Raw genomic sequence first — 13,909 nt, 5'->3', positions numbered from 1 at the left:
TCTAGACTAATGAATTATCCAGAAATCGTGCGTACGTTGTTGATTTTAAACGTCGTCGAAACGGAGTTTATTTAACTAATCAAATGTTGTGTTCTTGTTGTCGCATTGGTACTTCCGCCACTGGAAATCAACAAATTTCGTTTAGCGGCTTGTATTTTTCGAGTTCTCGTAGGACATCTTGCAAACAGCGGCAGCAACGACGACATCAACAACGAATAAACAAGCAGATGGCGTCCAGTAAACGGCCGCCTGAAGATGATTCAAAGCTGCCCACCTATCGACTTGTGGTTATAGGAGATGGAGGAGTGGGGAAGAGTTCGCTCACCATTCAATTCTTCCAGGTGGGGATTTTTTTAAATTCATTTTAACACATTACTCTATTTCTATTCGATTTCTCGACATGTGGTGTAGCTCTTTCTTGCTTTCTTTTACTGTTGTTGGCTTTTTCTGTCCTTTTCTAGCTACTAGCTTTTTCATTTTCGTGACACCAAAGCATTTATGTCTTTGTCTTTAAAGGATTTACGTCCATACTGGAATTAGTACTCTTATTTTACCATTTTTTCTGTTTTATTTTGTGTTATTTTTAGTTTTTCTGGATCTTGGGTGAGAACAGAAGGGACTACGGTACATAATGCCCTTTTTAAAGTAACGATCGCATGCTAGCTTGCTGACGAAGGATCAGAAAGATCTGTTAAACGTTCGATAGTGACTCGTTATTTACAAGTACTTTTAACTTTTTTAACGACTTTTAGGAAGTTTTTTTTTGAAAGTTCATCGGTGAATTTACGATATCTTTTCGATCTTTATCCTCTATTTTCTTAATTATTACTGTAGACCTTAACGGAATACTTCGATAGAGGATTAGCGACCAACAATCAACACAAGAAGTTCCGAAATTCTGCCAAAAGAAATTACCGTTGTTTACGATATGCACGACACGTAAATCTTTTCTACGTTCCTGGGGAATTATGTCTACCTGTCTTACCGCAACATGTCCACAATTATCATGTGCTTTTTGCCCAGTGCCTTAATTTGACGCAAAAAGCGATTATCCGGGCAAACATACGTATGCATCGGTGCTTATTGATTCTTCAAACGTTGCTGTAAAATGTCAATTTATTACTTTCATCTATGCACTTTGGAAACTCTAAATATGTGTGTTTACGGTTTATCTCAGCACGTTTCTATTCTGGTTATCTAATTTTCTATCTCTCTTATCATGGGTACTTCTTTTGTATCCCGGATATTTATTTTCCAAGAAAATGAATGAGAGCAGGCTCTCCGTTCTATAACCGGATCAGAATGACATGAATCTAAGGGACATATTGCGTAAGCGATTGCAGTCGAAGTGGGGCGGTGGAGCTAGCTATTGAGATCGAGGTGGAACCATCAGGAACTGCAGCGATGATATGTGCTAGAAAGGGTCTCCCCTCCACCTCCTCGATGCTATCCCACCGCAAAGAGCTTCAGGTTGTTATGACTCGACTATATCAAATCCAACCTGATCTGGTGGCATTTCACATTTTGGATTTCTAGGGGATTTTGGATTTTCAAGGGATTTCTAATAATTTTGTGCAGACCTGGTTTATAGGTTTCCTCGTTTTTTAAAGGCATCACTCCACGAATCTGAGGTGGTCCGATTTCAGGTGGAGTATTCGTATTCGGGATCGTAGATTAAGGAGAGGGGGTAATTCCATCCATTTCTTCCTAATTGCCGTAAAAAACGGCCCGGAAAATACGGCTTCGAGCTCCCCGGCGCGCTATTTTCTACAACGAGTTCGATTGGAGCGCGCCAGCCGTGCGCGCCGTGTCTTCCGGGTCTTTTTTTTTAGCAAGAAATGGACGGAATCTCCTACTTCTCCATTATCTACGGTCCCGTATTCGAATACTCCACCTGAAATCCGAACCACCTCAGATTCGTGGGGTGATTTCTTTAAGCCCATCGTGTTGATTCTATCAGTAGCTTGTTTTCGAAGCTCCAACGCACTAATGCTATATTTATATGGAGAAGGTTGCCAATATGTACGTAGATGCATGGAATAAACAAATTTAGTACGAGAAACAATTCAAAAGAGTATTCGCTTAGTCCACCTTCTGCTCTAGAGGTCTGGATCTTTCGAAGCCTTTCTTAGCTGTGAAAGCTATATCTAGAATCCAAGTTTTGTTTTCTGAATCTTCGATTATGTAGAGTTTTGGCGACGCTAGGAATGCTCATTTTCTATGTATTAACGTTTATTTTCAACGTTTCATGTGTCCCTAGGAAAAAAATCATTTGAGAACATTGATGTGGGATTAAATGTGTGTAAAGCGCCTGAGGTCAGGTTCTCAACATCACCGACAACAGCTCATTACAAGGTTAATGGGGTGTTAATGAGGAAAATGAGTTTTAGTTGCATTCATTAAGTTTAACTGTTGTAGTTCTCAACAGCTGGTTACAAAATTACGAGACGATTGATTCGTTTTTTCTCACGACTATGACTTATAAAGTTTAAGGGATTCGCGTTATTGATCGAGATAATTTTAAATTTATGCTAAAGAATGTGTTTGGATGCATTTCTTGTGTACGAGGACCACTTTGAATTTCACCCGTTACATGTGTTAAAGGCGTCTCCCCACGAATCTGAGGTGGTACGAATTTCAGGTGGAGTATTCGTATACGGGATTGTGGATTAAGGAAAGGGGGAAAGGGAAAATTTCGCCCATTTCTTCCTAACTACCGTAAAAAAAAACGGACCAGACGATACGGCTTCAAGCATTCCGATGCGCTATTTTCTACAACGAATCCGATTGGAGCGTGCCAGCCTTGTGCACGCGCAGCATCTTCCGGACCGTTTTTTTACGGCAATTAGGAAGAAGTGGACGGAATCACCCCCCTCTCCATAATCTACTATCCTGTATAAGAATACTCCACCTGAAATCCGTACCACTTCAGATTCGTGGGGTGATACCTTTAACTTGCAAAAATTGGGACCCTCAGCCCGCCTAAATTTTTGGACATTGTATCCTTGACCTATTATCATCGATTATGTGGATTTGTTGATGGCTTCGATGAATTTGAGGTGATATGTTGGCTTGAAATTGCTCGTGAATTTTTCAGAAGCAGTTTCTGGACTACTATGATCCTACGATTGAGGACCAATACATCCAACATTGTGAAGTTGATGGGAATTGGGTAATTATGGATGGTGAGTCAATAAATAATTTCTCTGAAATGTTAAACTCTTTGCTCCAAAAAAAAAACAACAACAACATTTTGAGCATTAATCTCTGTGTCTAAGGAAAGAACTAGTTGTCTAGTGCCTTTCTTCTATAATCCTAAAATTGCTCCTGAGCCATGTTTATCAATAGTCACCCGTCTACTTGCGCTCTGTGTTTGAATTGACAAATAGGGTAAAAATAAAGTGTCGAGCGAGTATTGCCTATGTTCGACTGTCTTTGAATCTCGGCATGTTGAAACGTAGTTTTTAATTTTAATTTGATTTAATTTTAATTTAGTTAAATTTTTTTGAGTTGTAGCGAAGATTGGCTGTAGCCAAGATTGAGCTGTAGCCAAGACGATCAATACCAATCTTGGCTCGTGAATCGTGAGCTCAAGAAAATCAATAAAAAAGTTATGTCGAGTGAGTGTTCGAGTTCTAGTGTTGGACACTGCCGGCCAAGAAGAATTCTCAGCAATGCGAGAGCAATATATGCGAAATGGTCGAGGATTCCTCCTAGTGTATTCGGTGACCGAAAGGAAAAGTTTCGACGAGGCTGTGAAGCTGTACAGACAGGTGCTACGCGTCAAAGATCGAACCGAGTATCCAGTTTTATTAGTAGCTAATAAGGTATTTTTTAAAATAAGGTGTTTTTTCATCTATATGATAGACATGGCGCATGCTTTTCGTTTTTTTTGAATAGTTAGGACATCTTTAATTGATGACTCAAATAGATGGTTCAAATAATTTCAGATAATAATTGATTGACAAATTCAAATTTTAATTGATGGTAATTGATTGTTCAAATATATGTGCTTTTTTCAGCTTTCTACCAGTTGATAAGCCGTGTTTTGACCACACTTTTTTTTTGGAAATGTTTAACTCACTGGAAATTAGATTTCTCTAGTTAATTTAAAATTAAAATTAAAAGCAGCATACCACTACCTTAACGACGTTGGCGTTTCTCCACGAGAGAGGATCAGAGGTGGAAATCAGCAGCATAAATGCGATCAATTCTCCTCTATACTGGTGAAAAACGGCGTGGGAAACAGCCTTTCAGTTCGAATCTCCCTACAAAACATCTTAAAACACCACCGTAGTATACGTACTGGTTCTCTCAACAGCTTATCCACTGGTTTTACTTGAATAAGCTGCTGAGGAGCTGGTATTTCCCCCTGATAATTGTTGCACGCTCGCAGACGCGACGCGCGAGTTCATGAGTTGTGTCTCGTAGGGAACTTCGATCTGAAGGATCATTTCTCGCGAGGTTTCTCAGGACGATCAGGGGAATTGAACTGATACTCGTAATCTACACCACTAAATTTAATTCTCCTGGAATGATGCCAACATCGTCAATTTCTTTTTTTCAACTTTTGATCACTCGGACTTGTCTTCATTGACTCATTTTTCTCATAATTACTTTTCTTCATTACTGGTTATTTCCCATAGATTAGTATGATTTTAGTTGGTTGAAACAGCAAGATAAGTAAAAAGAATGAATAGTAAGTAAAATTGAAACGAATAAATAAAATGGCGCATATAATTGGTTAAAAAAGGGATTTAATAATAAATCTAAGATCGACTTGACGAACCAGCGAGTGGTGACCGAAGCGGAAGGGAGGAATCTTGCTGCAAGCCTTAAGTTACCGTATATAGAAACTTCTGCTAAGGTAGGTATCTGTTTATTGTCTTAAAACTTAAAACTTCCGAAATTTGCACTCGCTTCTTCGTAGGATCCTCCTGTGAATGTGGATGCAGCTTTTCACGAGTTAGTACGGATCGTTAAAAGTTTCCCCAGTGATGAGGACGAGGAGGAGGTGTGTTTACAGTTTCAGCATATTTGTTTTTTGCAAATATTTTTTTTCATTCATTGTTTTAGAACAGCAACGGAGTTTCACCAAATCGAACGAAAGCAAAGAAAAAGAAGGTGAAACAGAAATGTGTGTTGATGTGATTTCTTTTTTTTTTTTTCTTAGCGAATGGGAAAAGTTTTGATGTGTTTTATTTTCTCTTGAATGTATTTCTTTGGTACTAGGCAATGTTAATTTAGATGTAAGTTAATTTTTACTTTTTTTTCGTGTACCTTTCTACCTTAAGTGTTCAAGGCCTTGGAGCAGTGATATAGTCGTTCGTTAGAACGTTCCTTAAGTATCCAAGCGAAAATTTGTTGTTTTCTTGTCCGTAAAAATCCACTGAAGTACAAAATTAATGGTACCTTTTTTCCATGAAAAGGTTTTTTTTCTTATCAAAAATCTGAGCACTGAACAAAAAAAAGTAGCAGTATTTTTTAACAACTGCTCTAGGACCTTGACGATGTCACATCTGTTTCTTTTTTCTTTTTTCTTCTTTTTTTTTGCATTCTTTACTTGAAGTAGTGTTGTTTTCGTATTTTTCTTTGAAGGATTGTTTATTTTGACGACGTATTCCCCTTTACTTTTTCTTCTCATTTCTTTCGTTCCTTCGTTTCCCCAAAATTTTCATATGTGCTATCTTTGTGCTCGAGGCATTTCATCACCAACGTGTTCAAGATACGCCGCCAATAATGTGTATGCATGTGTCTCCCAGTTGAGTGTTGTGATATACTGTGAACTTCCATGAACGGTGCTAAATTACACGATATTTTGCCATTTTTTCCCGACGGATTTCACACTTTGTCTGCTCGTTTCATACCGTTTCCCCCAGTCGTCGTCGGTCGCAGCCAAAGTGCTGTTGACCTCCCCGTTGCACAGTATTGTAATCTATTAATTAACATCTCATCACTTCAATATGTGCCTAACATTCTCCCATGCGATTCCTCATCCTCATATATATTTATTCGGAATTGTTTTTGTTTTTAATAAGTATTTATGCTGAAATGTTTTACTTAGTATTGAAGAGAGATCTAATTTATTTATCCTCCTTCGCCAATTGAATGATTCGAATGCCTTTAATAGATTTTTTTTCTGTATTTTTTCGTTTCCTTCTCTTCCTACTTTAGAAGATTGTAAGTTGTGATTATGATGATGCATTTAAAGGACATTGATCGGATGAATATAATCACACTTAATATTAAATTTTTTCTACTTGACCAGTTTTTAATTGTTTGTTTCAACTGTTTTTTTAAACATATTTGAAACAATCAATTTGGATGAAAAGGTATTTAAAATGTTCTCGAAAACAAAATTCACTCGGGTTTCTTGAATTTTCAAGTGTGAGATCTTCCTTTATCTCCTTCTGCGCTTATCAGAAGAAAAGAAAAATAAAGAATTAGAGATAAATTCTTAAGAAGGTATCTTTTCTGCCAATCTCTGTACAGTCTTGTTCGTCGTTGTGTCGTTCCAAGAATATTTTCGACTTACTAAAAGTAGCATATCATGAAATTGACGACGTTGGGGCTTCTGCCAGACATGATAGGATTCAGATTCTCGCTTGCGAGTATGAGCGCGGCCACGCGCAATCTTCTCTAATTCTCTTCAAAAAAAACGGTGAGAGAAATGGCCTCGGTTCCTACGAGGTCAGTCAGAACGCGCCCCCTCCCCCCCCACATGCGTCGCATCAACGAGCAAGCGGTCGGAAATCAATTATGTCTCTTCAGGTGGCTGCACAGCTAAAAAGAAATGAACGGACTACTGAGAGGGTTGGGCCGTGTACAAGGGTGAAGTGTTCCGATGCACCTTCTAGGAACTAAGGGGGTTCTCCCTCCGTTTTCTAGGAGATTATGGGGAACTGAGTGTGATATGCAGCACTCGTAGTCATAATCTACAACTGAAACTCTGTATTTTTTAACAGAGACCGGAGTGTCGTCACTTTCGTGATATGCTGTTTCTAAGTGGCGGGCTGATGACATCGTCCTATGCGGGTTTCCGCTCCTCTGTCGGTGCATATCGTCCGTGGCCTTTGTTCAACCTTCTCGATCCACAGCGAGAGTTCGCGCAGAACCCATCCACCCGGTACTTCTCCGCAGCCTGTGAGACGTGATATCTCGGGCAAACTACCCATCGAGGGATCCGAGTACCGTCAGCTCGACAATGTGCAACAGGTCCGCCTGACGAAACAAGTAGTTGTTACCGAAGATTACATCCTCCCTCTAAGCGTTTTTAAGTGGGCGGATATCAAGAACATACAAGAACTGAAAATTTAAACGTTCTCGTGTCTTCAAACCTCGGTATACTTTTGTCTGTTTTCTTAAAGTGTGACTGCGAGGTTTTTCGATTATACTTTATTTATGTGACGTTTCGGCTTCCTCTTCGTCTTCAGAAGCCTAAATATAAGTTGATTGGAAGAATCGTACGTTTATTCCGTCTAGTGTCACACCACTCTGGGTCAGTGTTTCGATAGTCCTTCAAGGTAGCGAAAACGGAAACGATACATTGAAATAATCATACGTAGTGTTCCATCGGATGTGCAGCGGTTGGTTGAACGCTCAGTGTACCGGTGAATGAATATTCCTGTGTGTGGATCGTCAGCGACGATATAGATGATTTGATCTACACGCACAATATCAGGCAGTTATAGGTCACAGAGCGGCACAAGCGGCAAGAACTCATGCGTTATTTGTCGAAAGTTTCTTCTAAGAATCCAAAACGCCTCCAACCTCTTCCTTGTCGATATTTCTGTTTCGTGAGCCAGTATAACGCATTTCACATCATAATCGTTTCCCTTATGGACCTCATGTTTAACCTCATGCCTTCCAAGTGGTGTTATCGACATGTTACACCGTTTTCCTGTCATATGTTCACTAATTCTCACTCCAAAGTGTGTATACCGTTCTCCCCAACGTAAGTTGCATTGCAGAAAAAGACAGCGCCAGTTTCCTCTGGCAATAAATTGGGCTCCGGTTTCAGTAAAGTTTGTAGTTTCTTTTTCTTTCTAAGATTCTCTGACTCAGACAAAGTGTGTTCCATTTCTTATCTTTCTTTTCTGGTGCACCATTGGTGTATGTGAATAACTAACTAATTAAATAAATAAATAAATAAATTGCACATCAAGTATTCAATCTCATATATTACCACCAATTGTGCGCAGTCACCTGTTTTTCCGTAAGATCACATAACACATCTTTCACAGACGCAGTATCTATCGTACAATCTATAAGAACTGAATTTAATGGTAATTTCAAATTTCAAATTCTATGGGATAGAAAAATGTTGTACAAGAAATGCGGGAGATGGTAGAAAATTTTCTATTAGAGATATCCATCTGATATTAAAACTTTCAAAGATTGCACAAAAATATCAATTTGGAATGATGAGCGAATGCGACAATCATTAATGGCTAAGGAGATCATCCATAGTATGGAGCAGTACAACCATCGTATTGATATGAGGCTGAACCACTGCACACACAGTACCAAAGTCGTTGGGTTCCGCTTATGCTCGCAAACTGTTGAACTGAAAGAAAAGATTTAAATATTTTTATTTACCATGAAATACAGATTGAAAAAATGCTTCCTTTGTATTATTTCTCGGTTTGAGTTTTAGGCTTTTTACCTGCGTCCTTTCTATCATTTTCTTGTTTCCTTTGTTTTGGCATCTTTTTTCTTTTCTTTGTTTTTTTCTGGGAAAAAAAAAACAGCAGCTGCTGGAGAGAGAGAGTGCTTTGCAGATGGAGTTTAAAGCACTAACTCACTATGCTTACCTTGAAAGAGAGACTATGAAATTTATCGTTTTCCGGTTTTTTTCTTTCGAAAATCTCTTTTTTTCCCTTGTTTGGTTTCCTTTGCGGTCCTCCCTCTCATATTTCAGGTTTTTTCCAAGAATATAAAAGTTAAGAGTAGAGAGCAGGAAGGGAGAGAAAAAGAGAGAGAGGAGGGGGAGTAGAAAAATAAACTCTGAGTAGTCTAAAAACATGAGAGCGAGTAATTATTTGGGTAATACAGTAAGAGGTGCAGTGAGGAAAGTCAAAAATCGAAGAAATCTCTTGAAAATCAGAATACACTTCATGTGCGTTTAAATAGTTGTTTTGAGCTTTTTTCTCTTGACCATACATCCGATAGTCGGACCCGGTGCTTCCACCCTCTTCACTTTTGGACAGTTATTGAAGAGATCATCTACAGTTAAAGGCATCACCTCACGAATCTGAGGTGGTACGGATTTCAGGTGGAGTATTCTTATACGGGGTCGTAGATTATGGAAGGAAGAGTGATTCCGTCCATTTCTTGCTAATTGCCGTAAAAAACGGCCCATAAGATGCGGCGCGTGCACGAGGCTAGCACGCTCCAGTCGAACTCCTTGTAGAAAATAGCGCGCCGGGACGCTCAAAGTCGCATTTTCAGGGCCATTTTTTACGGCAATTAGGAAGAAATAGACGGAATCATCCTTCTTTTCATAATCTACGACTCCGTATAAGCATAACCCACCTGAAACCCGCACTACCCCAGATTCGTGGAGTGATGTCTTTAAGCTGCAGCTGATGAGGTGGACTCCATCCACCTGACGAGGGTCCGACTCCTTCCCATCGCACCTATGCTCTTGATTTCGAGTATAAACACATCTAACCAACCTTCGCACGTATATGCTGCTCTCTGGAAGTATGCTGGTTGATTATAAGAGTATGAGGACGGCTGATAATAGGAATAGTACGGTGACGTTTGATAGTTGGAATAGTAGTACGATGGCGACGAGTAATACGGCTGTCGAAAACCAAGAAGACCTTAAAAGCAGATGATAACTGATGTGTTAGAGTTATTTCAAGCTATTTTAACAATATTTTTTCCATTATTTATTTATTTTTCATTATTTATTTTATCTGCTTTCTGTTATGTTATTTTATTTTATTCTTTACATTTGTTTTATTTGTATTTTATTATTCATTTGTTTACATATTTTATTTTTATAATCGTCTATTTAAAAATCACCTCCAAACATCGAAAGAAGTCCACCTCCTCCTCCACCGTACCCATAGTAGCCACCATAGTATGGACTCGAACCTTGTGGAAATATTTCATGGTGATATTTTCAAAAGAAAAGCAAATCTATTGACATATGTAACTAACCAAATGGATAACCTGTTGAACCAAAACCGTTGGAGCCGTAACTGAAAAAAAAACATAACTCTCGTTTTCAAATTTACGTTGATTAACAAACCAACCGGATTTACTAATGTTTTGTATTTATTATATTTCACCATGTTATTTTGTTTATTCATATTCTTTCTACCTAGGAAGGTTTATTTTTTTTAGCGATTCGGTTGATTGCAATTGCTTTTTCACACCTCTAATTTTGTAATAATTGACTAATTGATTAATTGGCTCTAATTGTTTGGCTTTGAATTATTTTTCTGATTCTTTTGTCCACAGATCATTCGAGTCCGTTAGCCAGCATCCAGGTTCACTTCTTTTTTTTTCGTTCGAAATGATTTTGTGGGATTTTGAATCATCCAAAATCCCATAGGTATGTGCGTTTGACGAAACGAGGAACGAAAAAAAAAGCGAGGGTAACAGAAGAGCATGCGTCCTTCAGCAAAAATGAAAGCAGACTTATTTACGGGATTTTAGGTAGTTGGTTCTCGATGCTTCTCGAATTCATAGCACTGGTGCTGCTGCTTTCTTCAATTAAAGAAAATTTACCAATGAGGAAACATCAAAGTTTCTTTTTTTTTATAAATCTTCTCGCTTCTTCCTTAAGTTTTTTTTATACGTTATAGGATTTATTACTGTAATCAATCTCCATATTACTATCGTTTTTGACAGATTTTCACTCGTGAGGATAACGTTCTCTTGTCATACTGTGCTCTCTCGTCGATTTTATGCGTTCTGTGTCTCTGCGGACGCAACGCTCTTGTTCTTTGCGTCGTCCCTTGTGTTCTGGTATCTACTTTTTCTTGTTCTCGTATCTCGTAATGGTTCTCGTATCTACTTTTTCGTCTGCGCATCCTTTCGATTCACACTCTCCGGCCCACTGGATTTATACGAACATATTGGTTAATATGCTATTAGATTTACTTCATACTTACTTGGTCACACTACTTTTTTAATTGGGCGCTGAGAAACAATTGTTTCTCTTTTACATTGCTTTATAACGTAAAAAAGGATAACGTCACTGGCGTATCAATCCATTTGGGATGCGGCACAACGTTCACTTTAACTCAGAATTGCTTAAAGTTTCCAAACGTGTAAATGGCCTATAGAATGACGATGCGGTGCCAGCCGATGATCAAGCCGTTGTTTTATCCTGCTAAAGAATCCTGGTACTAATTTATCGATACAGGAGGGATGAAAGGCTTGGTTTGCACCAAGGTATACTATAAGTAAATGAAAATATATTAATATAAGCTAACATACCTGTGGTGGTGGTGGTGGTAATGATGATGGTGACCACCGTGACTATGCCCACCGTGATGTCCACTATGACCTATACAGAACTACTATAGGGCGAAACAAAAAGACTAGAAACGTTCTAGGCAATACTCTTTCGTTTGTATCCCAAAACCTCTTTTCAGGCTCTTTTTCCTCCAAAAATGGCGAAGTGTTAGGAACAAGCCCTATCTACGAAATGCTGACCACCAATAACATTTTTTTTCGCTTTAAGTTAATTTTACACTGTTAGAGAATTTGTTCTATAGGCACTGTTCTGCTCAGAATCTCAGAAACTGTGAGGTCTTTTTATATGCTTACAAGGAAAATAGCGCTCATTCTTCACAGTGATATATACTTCTTAAGACGGAACAGGTGAGGAAGATTGCACGAAGGTTGTCTTGAAATTCTATGCTTACAAAAACGAAAATAAGCTCTCATGGAGGCAGTGAACTTATCTTGGTGCTATTGTAGGCAACTGCTATTTTGCATATACTTTTTTCTATGCAAGACATAAATGCTGGAATGGTACGACACGTGAGTGAAGGCTGATGGTCGGCAGCTGCATCATCTGAGCTTTGCTGACGACATCGTTCTGACAACATGTACCATCAACCAAGCGGAATGAATTCTGCCCAAATTGGAAGCACGTATTAGCACTGGTCTGAATCTGCGAAAGACGATGTTCATGACAAATAGATGGGTTTTCGATGTCTCATTTACGCTCAACGGAATAGCATATCCGAGAGGACGAGCTGTATTTATCTGATCCGGGGAAAAACATGAAGAACGACCTGACCCCTGAGCTAATCAGGAAGAAATGAGCACGTATAAGAGCATCGAGGATGTAGTGAAGGAACCAAGAACCCGCTAGTCACCACTTTAACAGCAGCGTATTTCCTGCTTTAACCTATGCTTCAGAAATCTGGGCACTTTGGAAGCAGGAAAAAAGTGCGGTCAGCGTTATTGAATGCTCAATTGAAAGGGTGATGCTAGCGGTGCTACATGGTTCACACAAGTGGAGGTGCGGATTCTAAGTTCTGTACTACGTCGGATCAAAGATTGGAGACGTCCCCGTTCTTGCCAAAGAAAGCAAAATAATTTGGATTGAATAAGTGATGCGTTTCAATGGCAATCTTAAGACCAGAGCCGTGAGTGACCGGGTTCCAACCAACTGATATTAAACACACTACAGGAAACCCGCCGACCCGGTGGTCAGACTTCTTTACAATGTCCTTGAAACAGAAATTTGATGCTCTTCGTGTCCTATGCGAAAGTAGAAAGCACTTTCACACGCGATCGGAAGAAATGGAAGTATTACTGGCACCCGCTCGAGCAAATCGACGAACAGCGGGAGTCAAGGTGATCGAGGTGGTCAAGGTGACTGACTCTAAGCAAAGAAACAAAGAGTTGTGAGAACAACCTTAGGCGTATACTGTTCTGACTTATAAAGTGGTAATGCGGGCTGTGCTGGCGATGAGCACCGTAAACAAATCCAGTAGAAGAATTTTGAGGCGACTCTGACATATACAGCATTCTTCGACTCGCTTTCTGTAACTTTCCGCAACTTTTCAGCCTTTTTCTTTTTCTACCTCTTTCTTGCAAAACTAGTCACTCCAAGTTGGAAGCTGCTAGGTGAATGGAGTCAGCCAAACGTACCTCCTCCTCCATGTCTTGCCAATGCAGGTCCTGAAAATAAAAACATGAAATATATGCAGTCGAATTGATATATTTATTGAATACCCCTAGACCGGTAACCCACAAAAGATCTTTTTCTCTCCCAGTTGGATCTTGCTGGATATTTAAGGTTTTTAGAACTAGAAAAGGCGAAAGAAAGGTCAAACCTTGGATGGTGGCCAACACCAGAGCGATAACCACGTGCGAGCAACGAATCATTTGAGTTAATAGTGGTCATCGTTCGAGATTTGACGGCGAAACGGAACAATTTACACTGTAACTAGGATGAACCGCGAAAGTGAACGCGTTCACGACTGTCTTCTCGCGAGATAAACGAGAATGACATCATTCTTCTCTCCCAATCGCGCTCGGGATCAACAAATAGAAGAAAGAATTACTTGTTGTACGCGCGTTTTTTTTATTTAAATAAAAGCACAGCATTACGCGAGATTTTAGTAAGTTATTCAAAGTTGAAATGAGTGAAAAAAAAACTTGAATACCCTTCCCCATTTAAATAAAATTTGCATTTAACTCATTTTGATACATTTGTTGCCTAAAGTTTGTAGCGTAGGGTGTAGCGAAGTCGCTTAGAAGTTCCGCTGTATGTACGATCGATCGGAAGTTTGAGTCTGCTCAATTGCTCACCGAGCCTTTCATCCCCCCTCCCAGGATTGATAAACTGGCACCAGACCTGTTTGAGAGGATAAAAACACTGACTAGCACCCGCAAGTCATTTTATAGGGCACTTACATGTTCGTAAACC

The 13,909-nt window shown here is 39.3% G+C and overlaps 2 protein-coding genes across 2 annotated transcripts; one reads left to right on the top strand and one right to left on the bottom strand.

Annotated features, from left to right (window-relative positions):
* Positions 1–227: 227 nt before the first annotated feature.
* Positions 228–5,151, top strand: RB195_011976 (uncharacterized protein; the record flags this gene model as incomplete). Its single annotated transcript, XM_064193618.1, has 6 exons — positions 228–341; positions 3,098–3,185; positions 3,640–3,827; positions 4,775–4,867; positions 4,931–5,014; positions 5,077–5,151. 6 exons carry the CDS (start codon positions 228–230, stop codon positions 5,149–5,151), a joined length of 642 nt encoding a protein of 213 aa, XP_064051201.1.
* Positions 5,152–7,027: 1,876 nt separating this feature from the next.
* RB195_011975 (uncharacterized protein) lies at positions 7,028–13,384 on the bottom strand (the record flags this gene model as incomplete). Its single annotated transcript, XM_013444586.2, has 5 exons — positions 7,028–7,221; positions 9,678–9,827; positions 10,033–10,104; positions 10,171–10,211; positions 13,314–13,384. The coding sequence occupies 5 exons, from the start codon at positions 13,382–13,384 to the stop codon at positions 7,028–7,030; spliced, it is 528 nt and encodes a 175-aa protein (XP_013300040.2).
* Positions 13,385–13,909: the final 525 nt, after the last annotated feature.

The sequence above is a fragment of the Necator americanus genome, chromosome III (assembly GCF_031761385.1).
Source record: "Necator americanus strain Aroian chromosome III, whole genome shotgun sequence".
Classification (NCBI taxonomy): domain Eukaryota; kingdom Metazoa; phylum Nematoda; class Chromadorea; order Rhabditida; family Ancylostomatidae; genus Necator; species Necator americanus.
This window is presented reverse-complemented; position numbering and strand designations above follow the sequence as displayed.